This window comes from Sinohyriopsis cumingii, chromosome 11 (assembly GCF_028554795.1).
Source record: "Sinohyriopsis cumingii isolate HCF-2022 chromosome 11, ASM2855479v2, whole genome shotgun sequence".
NCBI classification, from domain to species: domain Eukaryota; kingdom Metazoa; phylum Mollusca; class Bivalvia; order Unionida; family Unionidae; genus Sinohyriopsis; species Sinohyriopsis cumingii.
Window position 1 is genome coordinate 38,523,376 of NC_142971.1, and position 20,071 is coordinate 38,543,446.

Below are 20,071 nucleotides of genomic sequence, written 5' to 3' on the forward strand. Positions count from 1 at the left end.
TTTAAATAAAAATAAAATTTTGAAATCATGTAAAGGTACTGATTCTTTATTTTTTTATTTTTGTAAAACTAAGTGCTTATGCATTATTTTCTTTATAATTCAATTCACTGCATTTAAGAATAGTATTGTCGTTGGTTAAAACTGAATGCTAATGATAAAGCAATCTTCTGAGCGTGTGATTCATTGATGTGAGACAGATGTGAAGATCTATAAATACATACATATAAATGTTAGGCAAAAACTTTGAGTGCATGAAGTGACAAAGCGGTGGTCCACAGATGTTACAGATGGCTGTACAAATCAAATTAGTGAGTAGATAAGCATAGGGAGTTCTACAATGAATGAGAATGGTGAATTATTTTGTAATTTCTATTGTTTAAGGCAAACTATTATTCTAATACATGCTTTGACAAAGCGGCGGTTCACGGAAGTTACAGATGGCAGTATAAATCAAATTAGTAGATAAAAATAGCGTGTTCTACAATGAATGATAATGGTGAATTATTTTGTAATTTCTATAGTTTAAGGCAAACAATGCATATGCAACAAACTATTATTCTAATACATGCTTTGACAAAGCGGCGGTCCACGGAAGTTACAGATGGTGGTACAAATCAAAGACGTGAGTAAATAAAAGGTAGGATGTTCTAACATTAATGAGAATGGTGAGATTATTTGGTAATTGTTTTAAATGGTATATATACAAAGTTTGCAATAGCAATTTTTATCATTTTAGAATTTATGCTTCAACGAGTATAATTTGCTACATGACATATATATATATCTTTATTTTAATTTAATTGTGCAGAATGGGTCCAAAACGCGCCAAGAAATATCCTTGTTGTAGTTGTAGTACAACTTGTGCATTTGAGTGTGTTTACTGTATTACGTGTGCAAATTGGTACCATATACAGTGTCAGTCCATGAGTGACGAAGAACTAAGACAATGGGGAGAATTGGATTTGGATTATGTGTGTATCTCCTGTTGTTCTTTGAATGGATCAAGGTTTGACTTTGTCAGTGCACTACAACGTCTCGGGATGGTGAGTAAATGACAAATTTAGTTAATGGTTGTTTTTTAACATAAAAGTAAGCCTTCTGTCTGTGCTTGTAAGCACGATAAACTAGAGCAGTACCCTATTAACCATTTCAAGCATGCCGAGGGATCATCAGCAGAATTGAATAGCCAAATGAAGTAATAAAATGATGATATTTATATTCTGTGTACACCGTAACTAAAATCGGATAATATTTTAGCTGCATATCTCTAACATGTTTCGAACTGTGATGTCTGACACCGTTACTATTTTTATATTTTAAATGTATTATCAGTAAACGGTAATAATATATGGCTATATTTTATATGCATTATCAGTAAACGGTATTAATATATGGCTATATTTTAAATGTATTATCAGTAAATGGTATTAATATATGGCTATATTTATATTAGAACTAACACTGAAGAAACTATGACAATAAAAATATTAAAATATTAAATTAAAATAAATAATTTAAAATATAAATTAGATTTAATTAAAATAAAGGTTTTGAAATGCACATTCAACTGGAGATCAACAAGTTTTATCAATTTGCATAATAGTTAAATTTTTCTTTTGTAGTTTCAATTTCTGTCCACATTTCATCTTGTTTTATAACCCCAAATTTTAGTCTTTCCGTACTGAAATAATAACTTTGTATTGATGTGAATATCTAGTTCGAATGAATTATTAATATCATGTAGTTTTATAATTCCATTCCAGTTTTCCATCTGCATATTGTTTCTGGTACGTCTATTTTTAATAAAAACTAAAAGAAAAAAAACCCAGTAATATGTCAATGCAAACTAGATTAAATGTAGGAAAAAGAAGAATTCTTTGATATAGAACTTGGACGAATAATGCCTATGTACATATGGCTGGTAACACGAGACACAAAAAGTGGCGGGCAACAAATTGTTGGTTTAGTGTGCATGCTGTGTTAGTCCATTAAACACGGTAATTACTATTGATCAAATAAGATGAAGATTTAATCTCTTTAGCTGATAGATCTGGCTGATTTGAAGCCTTGAAAACTCGCACAGTACAAGGCAGATTTTTTTAAAAAAATACACATTCATTAATGTGGATAGTCACTTTATGCTGATCGGAAAACATAGTTCTTGTTTATATCAAAGAGAAGAAACACTATTCTTTGATGTTAAATGTCGTCTGCAAAAATCTCAGCCTAATGCTGATAATATGCCTGTAGATTATAGGTCTGGCTAGCAGTGCCTCCTTTTGTTTGTTTGGATTTACGCTAGATGATATACATTTTGACCTTAAATTGTAATGCTGTTTGGAATCAGACTGTTTACTTTCCACACATTTCATTTATATCACGCCATTTGGAATATGAGTTCATCATTCCATTCTGTTCTTCAGACCATTTCACCTAATGCCAGATCATTTGGAATCTGAATATATCATTTCATTTTTGGGGTTAAATCATTTCATATTAGACTACATAATTTCATTTAATAATTCGTCTTTTGAATTCAGAATTTATCAATCCCTTTTGTTGTTTAAATCATTTTATTTAATACCAGATCATTTGGATTTTAAATTCATGATTTCATTTATTGAGTTAAATCATTTCATTATAATTGTAATTTAACTTGTATAATATTATATCATTTATAGGCTGCAAGATCAAAAGACCTAGATAAATTAACTGCTGCTGTTGATAGAAAACTGCTTTTTAAGCCCCGGCTATCTATTCATGTGAAGCAACATACAGACTTCCCAAGCCCATCGCTGCATATATCATGGCCAACTACGTCGACGACGTATATGGTAATCCCATAACAACCACAGGTGATGGGAACTGCCTGTATAATGCTATTTCTATACTACTCTTTGGCAATTAAGCTCTTGCAACTCAATTGAGATATCTAACATGTATACAGTTGGTGAAAAACATGAGTGCATATATGAATCACCCAATTAGCAATGAATTATACTTGGTATCCAGCGACTACGATAAAGCATGTTTTGATGCTGGTACAAGTGGAGCTTTTTCCAATGCTTGGCATTTACTAGCTCTTAGTGATGTCATGATGCACCAAATAAGAAGCATATACCCAAATGTTAATGGTGATAAAGATGGTGCCGGGATCTACCTCAACAAAATCTTTTATCTAAGTAATCCGCTCGAGTCCGCTTCACCGTTGACCGTATTGTGGTATTCGATAGGAAAAATGCCGGAGCCAAATGTGTATTAAAACCTGAAGCACTTTGCGGCAGTCACTGACGTTATAGAACGTGGAATAAATGCGAAGTGACAACAAAGAGAGCAGCTGATGATGACAACAATTATGATGATGGAGCCACACAATCACGCAAACAACTGCCATTAAAAGTTCGTCAACTATCGTTCAGTTGGTTCGAGGATGGTAACAATACTTATTGTTATGATGCTGACAAGATGATGGTGTCGGAGATGATGAAGTCAAAGCATATGCTGATAAATACATACATACATTAGACAGTGTTATTTCTAGCTTTAATGCTCCTATGGAGAACGAGAATGGTGCAGATCATCACAAAAATGAAGTTTTTATGTGTCAAAACAACGAAGGTTGCATAAATAAATTGAAGCAAAATGGTAAATTTTTAAACAACGAAGACATTTTATCGATTCTCACTAAAACCAACAATTGCCAAACTGATATACCCCCAGGGCCTAAAAATAATGTTTATGTTGTAATAGACATAACTGGTAATAGCCATAAAGGCAAACATGAATTTCCCGATGATTGTGGTGTATGGGACACGCATGCGGGAACTACTGTCAACCAGACGTTTTTGCTTGAATCAGAAAATAGACTGTGTCTGGTTTATACAAAAAACAATTTCATATGTATGAAACAGGTACAAAATAAGAATATTACGTATATTCCCATTGAACCGCAACCTGAAGAGGTACTTTCATTCCACAGATATTACACCAAGCTTAAAGGAGATGAAAAATTTAAAAAACTTGTAACAACTATAATTAAGGCACCCAGTCAAATCAGTTTTATCCAAAAACTTGCTGTTGTAGAATACTGTGGGGAAAGGTCATTAAAAATTAATCAACCACATGGAAACAGTAAGCGTAATGAGTCCTATAGGCGAACAAATCCAAACATTCTAAGAGAAGCTGTAAATGATATAGGAGAGACAAAGGCTATGGATAGATATTTGCAGATGAATAAGGAAGATAGCTTTACTGCGCCAAAATCGTCTAGGCAAATTCAAGACAAAATTTATAGAGAAAAGAAAATCAAAACATCTGAACCAGGAAATAAAAATCTGGCCGATGATTTATTAGAAATTTTAGGTGAGCTTCACACAAATGACTGTCCAGGAAGTGATTCTGACAAAAAGAAAAAGCCCGGTCATTATACTGTATACTACAGAACAAATTTTAGACTTGATCAAAAATTGTTCAGGACATGATAAAAGCATTATTGGAATAGACCGAACTTTTAACTTGGGTAAGGTCTTTGTAACTGCAATGTCGTACAAAAATAGAAGCATTATAAACAGGAAAACTGATCAATACCCTATTTTCTTAGGTCCACTATGTTTTCATTGGGAGTCCGATGAAAACACATATTACAAATTCTTTTCACATATTCGTGAAAAAATTGGTGATGATAAGTTTATATTTGGTATGGAAGATGAAAAAGCTTTGACAAATGCTCTAAGATCGAATTTTTGTAATGCAGAATATTTATATTGTACTAAGCATGTTAAAGACAACATTCGGCACTCTTTGCATAAACATGGATGTGACGATCTTGTCACAAAATCAATATTTCGTATGCTTTTCAATGAAGACAGTGGTTTAATATTCAGTTAAGATGATGTTGAGTTTGCGAAGCGAGAAGAAGATCTGGAATGTATTTAAAACAATATCCCAATTTCGAACAGTACTTCAAAAAGTTCATATGTCAAAAAATTAAAATGTTCGTGTATGAACCACTAAAAAACAAAACTATCACAAGTCTTTGGACAAACAACAACTCAGAATCTATCAATAATTAACTTAAGCAGGTTGCTGATTGGAAACAACACAAGATTCCCGAATTAATCAACAGGTTATATAGTGTAACTCAAGGTCAGTTTATAGATTTGCGTCGCGCACTATATGGCTCTGGCAATTATAAATTATTTGGTCCTTCCTCTTCATATTTAATTGATGAAACAATTTGGCGCTCAAAAACATCAGCAGAAAACACAAGAATCTTTACACAACTTTTACAGAAGCAACTAAATTCCAATACTTCGAAGTATATACATTCATCCAATGGAAAATTCCAATGCATCCGGCAGAAAATAGATGTGGGACGAAAACCTGGGCAAAGAAAGCGTGCAAAGGTGGAACGAACATCGCAAATGAAATCGCGATAATATAGATCAATGACCATTGTTCCAGTTTTTGAATTGGTTTTATGTAAAATTCTTTGCAATGTTTATAATTTTTGTTGAATTTGTTGCATACATTACTTGTATTATTTTGATTGTATTAATGCTTTGATTTAAAATTGAGTTGAACTTCATTAGTTTACTGTTGATACACTTTATTTGTGACATTTAACAGTAGTTATATAATAAATTAATATGTACTTTCTTTTCTGCAAGTGATGCGACATTAAACTAAAAAGAAGCTGAAAACTGCACATTTTGGCGACAGTTCGTACAGTAAAAAATTTAATATTAACAGCATGTATTGCAATTTATACAGAAGTTTAATGCTTCAGCTATTAATAATAAAAACATATTAATATTGATTTAATATTGATTTCTTAAGTTGTTTGAACAAGAAAAGCAGGCATGCAAAGATACTTGTTTCATTGCAATCAAAACATTAGATTTGCCGCGTACGCAGTTATGAAAATCGGTTTGAAAATAGCGGACTATTTCCAAATGCATAAATAGTACATGCAAGATTTTATATAGGATCGGAGAAATTATTATGCAACATTAAGTGTGTTGTTTGCATTGTACCGAGTTTATCTCTTTTAGTTTGTGCTTCCAGTCCGTCTTCGAAATTTGAAATTGTCTGTAACTGTCAGCGAGTCGGTATTCATTAGTACCAATTAATGCACATCTCAAGTCTTTGAACTGTCCGTCCACCAAGTCATTTAAATGAACAAGATATCCTCCTCCTTATCCTTACAATATTCCAGTGTGCGTATTTCATTATGAAAATGAAAATGATAATTTAACGAATAGAGATTATTTAATCAGCAGCCATTGGTTATCATTGGACTTCATAACACTATTATACGTATTTCATCTGCTAATACTGTGGACTTGTACTGCACGTCATTTAATCCCAGCTTGAAAGACAATTCGGCACAACTTTGCGATAGTTGTATCAAGTTCTTTTTCTTCAAACAGCACTTTTGCAAGATATATATATAACTTAAGTTGGACAAAATTTTTATCCCAAAATAATATATGCATCTGCACAACGCCATGTGTGTACGTTTGTAAAACCCGCGAAATGGGAACTACACAGCATTAAAACATCAGCCATCTTATAAAAGGCGGAGATGTTGCCCTTGTTGAGTAATGTTTTACTAGTATATGCAAATAATGCCATTGACAAAGAAGTGAATACTCATGGGTATTGAAGAAAAGCTGTCATAATAGGAATACTGTGTGTACTTTTTTCTTCTGAATTTTATTATCGTTGAACAATCGATATGGAAAATGTAGCTACTCTGAATCTCTGGCCAAATAATTTTGTTGTGATATAAATTCCCAAACAAATACGGAAATGATTTGCAAGGCAGTTTTGCATCTATCTTTATATTTAGGTTATTTATCCCGGCATTATTAATAAATCATACTATGTATTTATTAGTAAGAGATTAAGCATTATAATTATGTAACAATTGTATTAGACACTATTAATAGTAAAAGTTATTTTCTTTCAAAATTTCGCAATTTTCAGCTATGGTATATACAATATTGCGTTTCGGTACGTTCCGGTGTTTCTATGCACCGTAATCGGAGTACATATTTATAAATTTTTAATTGGCAGTGAGACATGCCATATTTGATAGAAATCTAAAATCTATTATAAAGAAATTATTTGGTACTTTCAGTTGTTCGTTGTATTGTAATGTTGTGTTAATCGCATTTGATGTAATGTAATTTTGATTACTGTATTTGATTTTGTCCAGAATAGTGTTTAGTTATGTCTGGTGATGAATATAGTAACATTTGTCTCCCTTGTTTCAGTGTTTATTTCCAATCGAAAAAATAAAGGCAGTCGATCGTGTCGTCTGTTTCAACAAAGTAATACTCTATCCAGTGTTTTCTTGTAGTTATGAGCATGATTAGCATCATGTTTTTAGTGGTTTTGGGCAGGTTTTGGGTGGTTTTGGGTGAATCGTGCTGCTGCTTTTAAACCTTTTTGAAAGACCAATCACATTCCCCAATGAGAGACAATAGTTTGTACCTTTGTAATAGGACAAGAAGAATAAACTATGCAGAATTGTATCCTTGAGAAAGTATGTTTACTATATAATTTGGTATGTAAGACCTGGACGCTGATATTTATGTTTTGGGCGTCTATTTCTTACTGCTTAAATAACGGTGTTGTGTAGCGTGTTTTGATGTCTATTAACATTGTAATGAAAGTCAAATTTTCAGGAATATCTCACACAACTAGCAGCCAATAAAGAAGCTTTTCTACAAATTAAATTCATAATGATTTAGTCAGACATTGCTTAATCTGATGTCTTTTTTCTAATAAATTCAAATTCTCACAAAAGAAATGGACCTGTTTTAAAGTTTCATTGGCCTTCATTTCAGTTGGCTGGGATGCAATGGAAGCTGGGAATTCCAAAATAAGTTTAAGTTTAAGTACACTTTAACAAAACAAAAACAAGATAATATTAAAGAAAGTGTTTAGATAGCTGTGGTTCTTTCAAGATTCTTATCATCCTTTCATCCGACTTTGGTATTCTTGGCTTCCATTGCATTCCAGTGAACTGAAATGTAGGCCAGCGGAACTTGAACACATGTCCATTTGCTTGTGTGGGAATTTGAATTAAGTAGGAAAAAGACATCAGATTATGTAAAGTCTGACTAAAACATAACTTTAAATTTTAGAAAAGCGCCAGTATGGGCTGCCAAGTGTGAGAGATATTCCTGAAAATTTGTATTTGTCGTTTTGATGTTAAATGACATTGGAACACGCTACACAGCACTGTTATAAGATCAGTAAGATCTTGATGCCCAAAACATAAATATCGGCATCGAGGTCTTACAATGCATTTGGATGAGTCTTTACTTCTGTGAATTTTCATTTACCTACATGGGTGTCAGGAGCAGACATGAAAGGCTTTATAGATAAATACATACATGTATTGAGAGACAATTTTTGTAACTCTGGAAATTAGTTTCACATCTAACCCGTGAATTCTTAACTTAGGTATTTTAATTCACAGTGACACTTTAAGTTAATATTGGTGTCGTTTTAAATATGAAAAGTTTACTTTTCAGAGTTATAAAACACCTTTTGATGAGTTAGACCAGTGAAAAGTTAAGCTGAAGAATGTCAGCGATTTGTAATTTTTCATCTGTGCATACATTACTCTTGGACCTGGCAACTTGTATTTTCAGCACCTTTATTAATACATTGTCATGCCAAAGCAAAGATGCCAGCTGATGTTTCTGTAAGTGAATATAGCATCTAACATGACAAATATTGCTAAATTATAACTGGAGAATTATAACTGGAGGAGTTGTTTAATTGTCTCCATATATTTCCACTAACTTCTAGGCTATATTCACCAGGTTTATCCGTTTATAAAGCACATAATGTTATGACAATCACTTATTGGTCAACATTTTCTTGAGATCATGTTGTTTGGGATAATAAGCCATCATTTGCAGGCACCTTTGTTTAGTTCTTTAGTGAAATGGTTTACTTCAGATGGAAACCTGCTGCAGCTATTGGAGCTATTAAGCTTGATTGCCATAATATTATCACATGCATCAGTACTTCATTCAGCAGCATGAAATTTTCATATGTGAAATATTTTACTATCACTAAGTAATATATGTAGATGAAATGCAACAGGGTTCTCAGCAAACCCTTTGGTTTAATACTTGAAATTTAAATGTGACCCATTTCTGATGCATGGAAATGGCAACTGTGTATTTGTTTGATGCATGTTGATTCATGCTGGAGCATCAGTCATAAACATTGTGAAAAGGCCCATGTAAGGTGGCTTCTCACCAAAATTATCATGTTAGCAGAGACTTAGTGGATTACCTTCATTTATTAGCCCACCAAAGCTATGGGCCCAGCGGTTATCACTCTGAAAGTGGCCCATATGAATTCCATCTCATAGTCTCCTACAATCACGGTGAGTATTCCATGTTTTTGTTTTTATTTGCCATTTGTGGCTTCATCATGAGCCTTCCACGAAACGCAAATGGTACGGAGTATGTGAGTGTGTGGTTATGACCTACCACATCCCACCCAGGGATCTCGCTAGGATTTTAAGACAAGGAGTACAGTTCTCCCAGTTTGGTAAAAATGTACATGTGCATAGAGGGTTATTAAAGATTGAGGGGGTACACATGGTACCACTGTACTTTGTTTGCTTCAGTAAGATTTGTTGTGTACATACATAGCAGGAGAGATGCATAAAGGTCAGAGTATTTTTTTTAAAGTTGAAAGCTTATTTGGATGATTATATATTTTTGTTTTTTTACAAGAGTGCACTAAATGTAAATTTATTTTCAGATTGGTTGTTACCATGAAGTCCTGGTCTGATGGTCTACTGAAGTTGGTGGCTAAGTGCAACAATTTTGAATTGCCTGGTATGTAACAGCAGCGTATTGAAGCTCACACTAACCTGATTCTCAGACAAAGTGATCACTGTTCATTTACAAACATAAATGCGTTGCATGGATCAATTTTATGATATAAATACACTGCCATGAGCGACCACTTCAGGAATGCAGCCAGCAACCATGATTTTTTTTACAAAATGTGCATTTTGACACTGTGTGAATGACTGCATCAAAAAACGTATGAACACCACTGACCTCAGTTTAATCCTTTGCAGAGATGACCATTTAAGAGGGATCCTAGGCATGGTGCAGGTTGTTGTAAACAATACTGCTTTAAATGACCATATTGCAGATAGACATAAAAATGCCACTAACTTTAATTCTTTTTAACTGCAATCACCTAAAAAATAAAAATTGTTTTAATATTGTGTCTATATATATATATATATATATATATATATATATATATATATATATATATATATATATATATATAGTGTGACCCTGCTATAACGCACTCCATTATAACGTGAATTCAGATATAACACGGTCATGGTGTGGCTCCCAAAATTTCATATACATGTATTTTTCTTGTGCACAAAAAGAATTCTTAAAAAGTACAAAAAAATGTAAAAAGTTGCTTATCATTTTGGGGAAGAGATCGCATATGAATAATACAAGACGATCATGGCCTGGCTCCTGAAATTTTATATGTATTTTTCATGTACATGAAAAAGTATTTTTTTCTTAAAAGTAAGAAGAAGATAAAACACCTAATTTTTTTATTCTGGGATTGTTTTTCCTTATTGGCTGCAAAACATACCATGTGGCTTCTTTTATTTGTTGGCGACATTGTTGGCTTTTTAAACTTTTATATACAACCATTTTTTTGGAGTGCAGAAATTCAGAGGCCCCATAAAAAAAGCTGCAAACTGCATATAAAATGCACTGAAATGTATCTATTGTTACATAAGCAAATTCTTTGTTCATACTGACAAACCGTCTAAACAGTGCATTGTTATATCATAATCCGCTTATCCTGACATCTAGCACAAGTTCAGTATGTTGTGAGATATCCGCTTTTTTGTTGTTGACATTTCTGGTAACGGAAACCAACCAGATGAGGCATTGTCTCATAATCTATCTTTCATCGGATTTTCAACTGCTCGCAAGTAATTAATATAGTTACAAAGACTGACATTTTTAGGTAAAATTCCTCTTTGTTTCACTCAGAATTAAATCCTTCAGAACGCTCATGTTTTCTGTAATAATCCCTGTGATCAAAACACCTGCGTCTCTATCATCCGCTGACCCTTTGTTAATTTTCAGACGCACGTGTGGAAGGCATCATCACGCTAGTACCACAAATGTATAAAAATAAAAAATAAAAATACATCTTACTTATTGGTTTATTCAGTAGGCATGGAGGGACAGTAACTAGAATAGTCTAAACGATGGCCAATTCCTTTTTAAAAATGTACACAGATACAATAGTTTGGTGAAATTTCAAAGGAAATGGATTCCCTTTGAAGCACTGACTGTTATGAAAACGTACTCAGCAAATGGAAAAAATACCAGTCTCAATCATGCAATACAGTTATTTGATGTTGCCGCCACAATAAGAAATGGGCCTTCATTTGGTTCTCGAAAGCTGTCCTATAGCAGTGACTTCAATAGGACATGCACCCTTCATCAAAGAAAGCTGACTACAATTTTTCAATAACAGCAAAGAACTTTTCATCAAAGGAAGTCAGTACCAAGCTTAAATAAAAGTGATGGAATCGATGGATTTTTGCATTTTCCAACGTGACTGGAACACGTTAACTGTGCTGTGAAAGTTTCCTTTTTGTAGGGAAAAAGTTTATGCCAACGGCGGCTTAAAACACAAACTAACTTTTACTGACTTGGTATGTACTTTAAAATAAATGTGCTTCGTCATTCGTTACGTGATTGTGATATGTTTTTCCACTGAATTCAGACCAATATGACCTGTTACATAATTGATGAATATTTTAAAGCTGTGTGTGCGTATTTTTGATGGAATCACTTGTATTGTGGATTCAATGTATATGATGAGGTTCGCAGGTGAGTAGACGGTGTTGATACTCTATTCATGCTATAAATTAGACGTATCTATAAACAGGATTCACGTATATGTACCAATTCATGGTTCTCTTCTGTTTTCACTACAGGTGTATTTCTCATTTAATATGCATCAATTCAAGATGGTAACTGTGCGGACAAAGCATGTATTTTACCGCCCGCTTTTATTACCCACCCACCCCTAAAAAATATTTGTGGGTGTGGGTACATTTTCTTCAGCTAACTGACTTGGTTGCATATAACACGGTTCGGTATATAACGCGGTCGGATTTTATGGCTCCCAACTACCGTGTTATAGCGGGGTCACACTGTATATATATATGGACACAAAAATTCGTAACAACGCAAATTTCAAAATGGTTTCCCAGTGTTTCAGGTAAACAAGCTCTTTGTCAAGTGAAAAAATATCTTACGTATACAAAACAAACACTTGACAATCTATGAAAAATTCTGGACTCCTACATGATTGCCACAATTTACAACAAAAGATATAGCAATACAAAGTTGTGTAAAGCTAAAAGGCAAGCAGGTCCTTTTGTCTATCACATAGTGAACCAGTACGTTTGGACCTAATTTTAAGTTGTGAACGAATGGCAGAAACACAGCATGGCAAGAGATCAATGCCATACGTACAGGATTTGATAAAGTAATTATATCCTTTTAGAATAATGCAAGGAGGTTCTGAAGGAAACATGTTACAGTAACTTTGTTGGAATAATGGACAAGAACTATAATAATAAAGTTTTTCTGCTTCGCCTTTGTGACAAAATTCAGATTGTAGTAGAAGTTATTTTGTGGATGCATGTTGGGATTTGGTTTGGTTATGTATGGTACAGCAACACAGATGAGTCATTTAGTGTCAAGGCAATTAGAGTAAAGTGCCTTGCCCAAGGACACACCATGTTAGTTGACCCAGGCTGGTCTGGCGGTAGGATTCAAATCTGCAGCTTTCAGTTATAAGTCCAGTATGCCAGCCACCATGGTCCCTCTGCAATAATCGTTGTGTTGCACATCAAAACAGGTCATTGTGATCGACTTGTAAGGTTTAATCACCATTGCTTAAAACTGTCAGTCATACCATAGTTTGAAGGGGTATCTTGTTTGGCAAAGGTTTTCAGTGTGTGTGTCTGTTACAATGTATGCACAAGGTGTAACAGCACGTCAGCACTATCCTGGATATTGTGCTTAGTAAGCTTAAGTATAAAAACAATTAAAAATCAAAAATCCTTTTTTAAACTTCATTCATTTAGGAATGTCTTTCCTGTATTGGCAGGTAGGATGACATTCTTGGTATTTTGCCATCACAAATTGAGTTTTACCCTGTCAGTGTAATCCCTAATATATATACTCGTGTACAGGTCAGATCCAACTGCACAAACCCAGATCTGCTGTTGCAATATTCACTAGCTGGTTGGTGTTTAGCTAGTTAGAACTAATTAGTAGAACAAACAATGACCTCAATTGGCTGACACATTATGTAGCAGCAGATCTTTGTCTCTGTTGTTTGCTGTTGGATCCAGCTTACATGTACAAATAGTACAGTGCTACCCTGCTATAACACAGCAGTTGGGAGTCATAGAACCTGACCTTGTTATAGACTGAACATTGTTATAAGCAACCAGGTCAGGCAGATGAAGAAAATAATGCAGTACCCCCCAAAATTTGTGTGTGGGGGGGGGGAAGTAATAGATGTGGGCACAAACGTACGTACTTCATTGGCACAGTTGCCATCTTAAGTCGATGATGAGCAATATGCCTGTAGTGAAAACAGAGAAAGCATATATAATATTTTACTTTATTCAGAGAACCACACATTGGTACCTTTATGTGTATACCCAGGTTGCACAACCATTTTCGGCCATGGGCCAGATTGCATTTTCTCAGACTACTCGAGGGCCGCAAACACTAATTTCTTTAATATAATTAATCATGGGTCAGATTTTTGTATTGTTTTAATTTACCCGGATTGCCAGACAACACGTTTGCGGGCCAGGAATTGTGTACCCCTGGTGTATACTGTTTATATATACATGTCTAATGTATAGTATGAATAGAATATCAACACCGTGTACTCAGCCGCGAACCTCATCAAGCAGCAGGGGGGGCGAATCGGACATTTTGTCCAATCGTTATTTTGCTTAATTATTACTTTCTGCACTCAACGATCTAGTGTCGTCAGCGCCTGGTAAAAAAAAAAACGACGACGTCGTTGGGGGATCGTCCAATCGTCATTTGGTTTAATTAACACCTTCTGCGCGCCGATCCCCAGCGTCGTCAGCGTCCGGTAAGCACATCGACGACCGCGTCGATGTCATTGCCCCCCCCCCCCCCGCTGCTAAGTGGCTATTTACAATTTAACCGAATATTTGGTCAAGTCCGATACGATATCGTGTCCGAGGATCATGTAAATTTATCGTTACAAATCCATGTGGGGTCGACTGAGCATGACTAAAAAAGTTTCGAAAAACATTGAAGTCCATGTCACCGCCGCACCATGTCTGCCAAATATTTCGTAGCGTGTGTGTATCAACGCCGTTGAACACAGCAAGAATATTACAGTTGTCTCTAATTACTTTTGGAATCTGAGTGTATCGTTGAGTGACATATATCACGTCAGTGTTTTTATGCCTGCCTCTGGAAATTATCCTAGCTGGGTTTTTTTGATTGTCTAACATAACATCATCGTACACGACTAGATTGTTAACGTCGCCATCAATATCATCAATACCCGGTGCATCATTGATATCCGTAATAAACTCAATAACATTTTTTTTAGCGATCGCTGATGCATTCTCGTTGAAATCTTTCAACACCTCGTAGCATCGTTGATCATCTACGCTAGGAGCAACCAAATACAACTTATCCCACTTCATCCATCTCATTATTAAATTGAGTAACAATTGCGTCTTGCCGGATCCAGATGGTCCGATGATAATCATCCGGATCGAGTTTGGTAACGCTGCAACATGCTTAACTGGTTCTCTTGTTTTAGTCGCCGAAAAATCAATTATATTCATATCTCTATACATAAATTATGGATCTATATTGTGTGAAGTGTAGAGTACGTACTGGCACAAATGATATGACAACCGTTACGACAAGAAATAACAGATCGGCGCTTACTGGCAAGTGTGTACAATGCGGTACAAAGAAATTTAGATTTATTTCTATTAGACCCGGAGATGTTTTAAAAAAAAGCGAGGAGGTGACATCGCAGCCAAATTGGCAAAACTCCCCGGAACACCGTGGGCTAAGTATCCAGGAGAAAAACACCTCCCAGGATATAACTACTGTGGCCCCGGAACACGATTAGATATTAGACTCGATGATCAAAATCAGCCCAAACCCGGTGAGTATCCAATAAACGCTATCGATAAGGCGTGTCATGCTCATGATGTTGCTTACAAAAGTAGCGATCTGCAACAGCGTCATATCGCGGATGTAAAATTAATTCACGCGCTAAATGCTATTCCTGATAAATCCGTCAAAGAAAAATTGGCCTCATGGTTGGTAAAATCGGCTATGAAAGGTAAATTAATGATTGGAAGCGGAGCTTCTGGCGCTGGTAATTGAAAACGATAGCGTTTATAATAACAACATGGAATCCATCTATTATTCTCCGAGAGGATACTGGAAGGGGAAGGCCGCAATTGGTAAGCTTGCAAGCACTGCAAAGGTAACAAAGACCACTGCGGCTAATTGGTTATCCAAACAGGCTATATGGCAAATCTATCTACCACCGCCTAAACAAATCAACTTCTCGCGCTTTGATGTCAGCGTACCTAATGAAGTTCATCAGGCTGATATACTATTTTTGCCGCATGACAATGGTTACAAATACGCGCTAACCGTAGTTGATGTTGCGAGTCGATACAAACAAGCGGAGCCGTTAAAAACAAAGTCGGCAACTGAAGTAGCCGCTGCGTTTGAAAGAATTTATCGAAGAGGCCCTCTGCGCTGGCCAAATCTATTACAAGTTGATCCCGGTAGTGAATTTCGCGGCGCTGTTTTATCAACGCTGAAACATCATAGCGTCGCGATACGACGAGGTCATACTGCGCTACATCGTGATCAGGCAATTGTTGAACGATTCAATCGGACTCTCGCTGAACGGTTATTTGGATATCAATACGCGAAGGAATTCATCCAAGAAAAACGATCTCGTGAATGGGTTAAAAGGTTGCCAGGTGTAATTGCAGCGTTAAATAACGAGATTACCCGAGCAATCAACATGAAGCCCAGCGACGCGATTAAATACGAGTATATACCCGGAAAATCAAAAATAAATAGCGTTTCCAAGCCGATTCTTGGCGATGTCACTGTTAGATATCTATATGAACCAGGAGAGCTTGAAGGCGGTAAAAAAAGAGCTACTGATCCTATTTGGAGTGTTACCACACATAACATATCAACGATAACACGATCAACTGGTAGACCACCGATCTATAGACTGGATTCAACTGCTCCTCAGCGCGGATTTACACGCGAGCAACTACAAGTGATACCTAACGATACTCAATTGCCCCCACGTGGTCTTAACTAGCGCCGTTGCGTCTATTGCACTCAAGACAGGTCAACCTCACATTGTTTTTGACATGACCGAGACTATTATCGATTCTATCCACGGTAAATTGGCGAGTGTCTTTATCCGAATAACGCCAACTCATTATACAATTGCAACTCGCGCAGTGATTATTCTGTTGTTGTCGTAGCGAGATTATTAATTCGGCATCAATATCAAAACGCCGCTGTTTTTTTTTATCCTGTTGGCGGTAACCCGAGAGTTTTCTATCAATGACGCTTGCATCGATGGTGACTTTGTCGCCGGCTTCGTCACTGACTTCGTCAACAACAATTCTTCGAAGCTGATTTATCCTTCGTACTCTGGACACTGCAAGATAGACTAGATTCGACCATTCGATGCGATTATCAACTATCCAAACAATTGTGTCCGTGATGGTTAGTCCCTGCGAGGAATGTATTGTTGTTGCGTATCCTAGCGTCCACGGGGATTTATCAGCACGTAGCGCGTCCTCGACGACACCGATATCAACGAGCACGATATCATTCAGCACGAGAATTTGTTTTTCTGTCCGGCCTGGAATTTCAACTTCAATGTTCTGCCGCCGTGTGTCCGCGGGTCTATAACATAACGGCACTGGACGCGTTGGAAACTTTTCCTTATGCAACGTAAACAACTTCCGCTGAAGTGTGTCTCTGACTATCTTTCTACTCGCTACAATTAAATCGTTTGGTCTCCATGTTTCCCAGAATTCATTCAACGGCGTTTCCGGAATCACCTCGCGGATTATTTCACATTGAATTCTATCCGGCTGTAATCTGATTAGTTTTTTAACCTCGCGCAGTTGTTCATCAAGTGCTCGGTAATCAGTATCGGTTTCTTCATAATAGTCCACGAACCCGCTCAACCAATCATGTGGACCCTCGCCGACAAATGGTGGTGGTTGGCCATGGTCCCCACACATGATTACCGCTGTATTCGCGCGCAGCAACCACTCAAGAAACATTTGTAAAGTATCTAACGAAACAGTACATATCTCATCCCAGATGATAATGTCGGGAATAAATTTTTCACCCATTCGATCAGGAGTCCACTCACCGCCGCTGTATCGAAAAAAGCTGTGATAAGTAACGGCGTCAACATTTCGTTGTTTTATCTCTCGCGCTAGTCTATGGGTCGGTGTAAGCACGATTATACTTGCCCGCGTTCGAAATAATTCAATTGCCCGAGTCGTCTTTCCCGACCCGCCACAGCCGCTTAAATAAACCGTCTTGTGTCTACAAATTGGATCAGAACACGATGGTGCATTAGACCATTCTGACAATTTATCACCGCGTAAGTAGTTGTTCTCAACGGTGACATCTGCTGACGGGGAATAATCGCGTCGTATTTCATTTTTAATTCTCCATGTACCCCAACTCTCGTCCGGACTAGTAAACTCGGCTACGTTTCCCTTATACGCTACGTCAATATAAAATGAATCAACGGCTACTCTAACCGCGGTATCGGGAAATCTATTTATCATCGAGAATAAATTAATAGCGGCATAACCCAGCATAGACGCCCTCAAATGCGGGTATGCCGGGCTGTCTCCATCGCTGTAGGTAACAACTGTACCCAACCTCGTTCCATTGGACAAGAAAGCTGTTTTGCAGTTCACGTATCTATTTTTTGCCACTGCGTCCTTGATTACGAAATCATATTCTGCGTCATCTATAATCAGCCGTGAGCAATATCGTTTGTAGTCGTAGTTTTTTCCACCTTGTGTGAACTTACCGATTATTCTTCTACCGAGATCTTTTGCCTCGCGGTTTCGTTGGTTGAATATCCTCCTGGACCATTCGATGATATATTCCTCGTCGGCATCAATGTTTTTTCTGGACTCGTCAATTATGCTATCTAGACGCTCCGGTTCTGGTAACCAGACTTCAGTCTGTGCCCGGTATGATATAATTGCGTCACTGACAATCAACGAAACTAGCATGCTACAATCAATCATATACCGTAGCAGCGCTATTGGCAGCCACTTCTTTTCAGCCATGTGTCTACCGATCCAAATATAGCAACAGCGATGGAGTCCTGCCGCGAATTCAAATGATACTATGCGAGCAAATCCGGTTAAATCAAAATCAGGCAGTGGTCCATTAATAGCAACACGAGTCATTTCATGACTGGGGTGTCCAAATCGTCTAAAGTACTCAGCGGCGGATCCATACCCGAGAAAACTTGCTGGATAACAGGCAACCATATCAACCGAGATCATAGCGTCGCGGTTGTATTCAGTGTTCCATAATCCACCGTGATAATACTCCAAACAACTGGATTGTACATCCGGCAGAAATTCCTTGCGCGTTGGTCTCCACGCATTTTTCCTTGCTGCAACATGAGCTACAACCGATGGAATCGTAAAACAATTTGTTAGCAGTTGTTCATCATGCTCTTCAAATTCTATGGCGGTTTTTTTCATCCTGTTGTGAAATGCTTCAGTGCGATATAATTCGCCGTTTGGTCTTACAAACTGATCAAAGGTATCCGCATCGTTTTCAGCGCTGCGAAGTAACCACACTGATACAGGGTCGTTTTTACACAAATAAGCGATAGCATCAAATAGTTTCCTCTCCGCGAGAAAACCGTCCTTGGAGAATTGTTCTCCCAGGAATTCTTCGGGTATATACTTTACTGTTCTATCTCGTGGAAATATTGTGATCGCGGGCGTCCATGCGTGTTCGTTATGATCAATAATTTTGATTGGGGCTCCCTTCGATTTATACTTCGATTCGTATAATACTTCACCGGTTATCGTTGTAACGGTTATTGGAAATCTCAGCGATGTTTCTAATCTCGTTATGTCGCTGATGGTTGCTCCACGCTCTTTTACGGTTAGTTCCCACTGGTTGATTTTGCTACGTCGTAAATCAGTCAATTTGTTTCCTCGACATGCATTTGTAAAATGCTCTATTATTCGTTCTGCTACACAATTTATCCCAGTTGACTGTTTCATCGGTTTCAGTTTTCCGATATCAGGTTTCTTATTTAACGGGTATATTCCATAAACAACTGCTGTTTCAGGATACGCTCGTTCATAGTATGGTCTATCAATTCCTGTTAACAACCCCGGCTTGGAGTCGCGGCTGACAATGACTGTTTTCTTGTCGCTGAAAACTGGTTCAAATTTATCACGTATGATCCAATCGCCTGATTCCACCCGGACAATGAATTTTACTCTGAAGAAATACTTTTTACCGTCAAGTTGTGATATTATCATTGCTGCGCGGTTGTCGTTCATGGTAGCATCAACAACACCATCAATTCGAAATGCTGACCAACTATGAGATGCACCATCACGCTTGAATTCATTGATACAATCGCGTATTTTACTCAACAGGGTTTTATCGTTTATTAACGCTTTTGGTGTGTCCTTGAGGACTCTATCGAGATTGAATTTAATATTTTTCCAGGGCTTAATTGCTGCTAATCTCTCGAACTCATCCATATAATTAAAACAAGTATTTAAATGAAAGAATATAGTATAATGAATAAATGCAAATGGTTGATGATTGGGTCGACAACCCCGTGCAATAAATCATGCAGAGGT

General features: G+C 36.7%; 1 protein-coding gene across 1 annotated transcript in view; it reads left to right on the forward strand.

Moving 5' to 3' along the window:
* LOC149787947 (uncharacterized) overlaps window positions 1–20,071 on the forward strand; it is a 58,441-nt gene that overhangs the window by 944 nt on the left and 37,426 nt on the right. Inside the window, exon 2 of the mRNA XM_089974213.1 lies at window positions 9,802–9,878. Within this exon, the coding sequence (XP_089830339.1) occupies window positions 9,815–9,878 (64 nt within the window). The 5' untranslated portion in view covers window positions 9,802–9,814. The remainder of the gene's footprint in view (window positions 1–9,801; window positions 9,879–20,071) is intronic.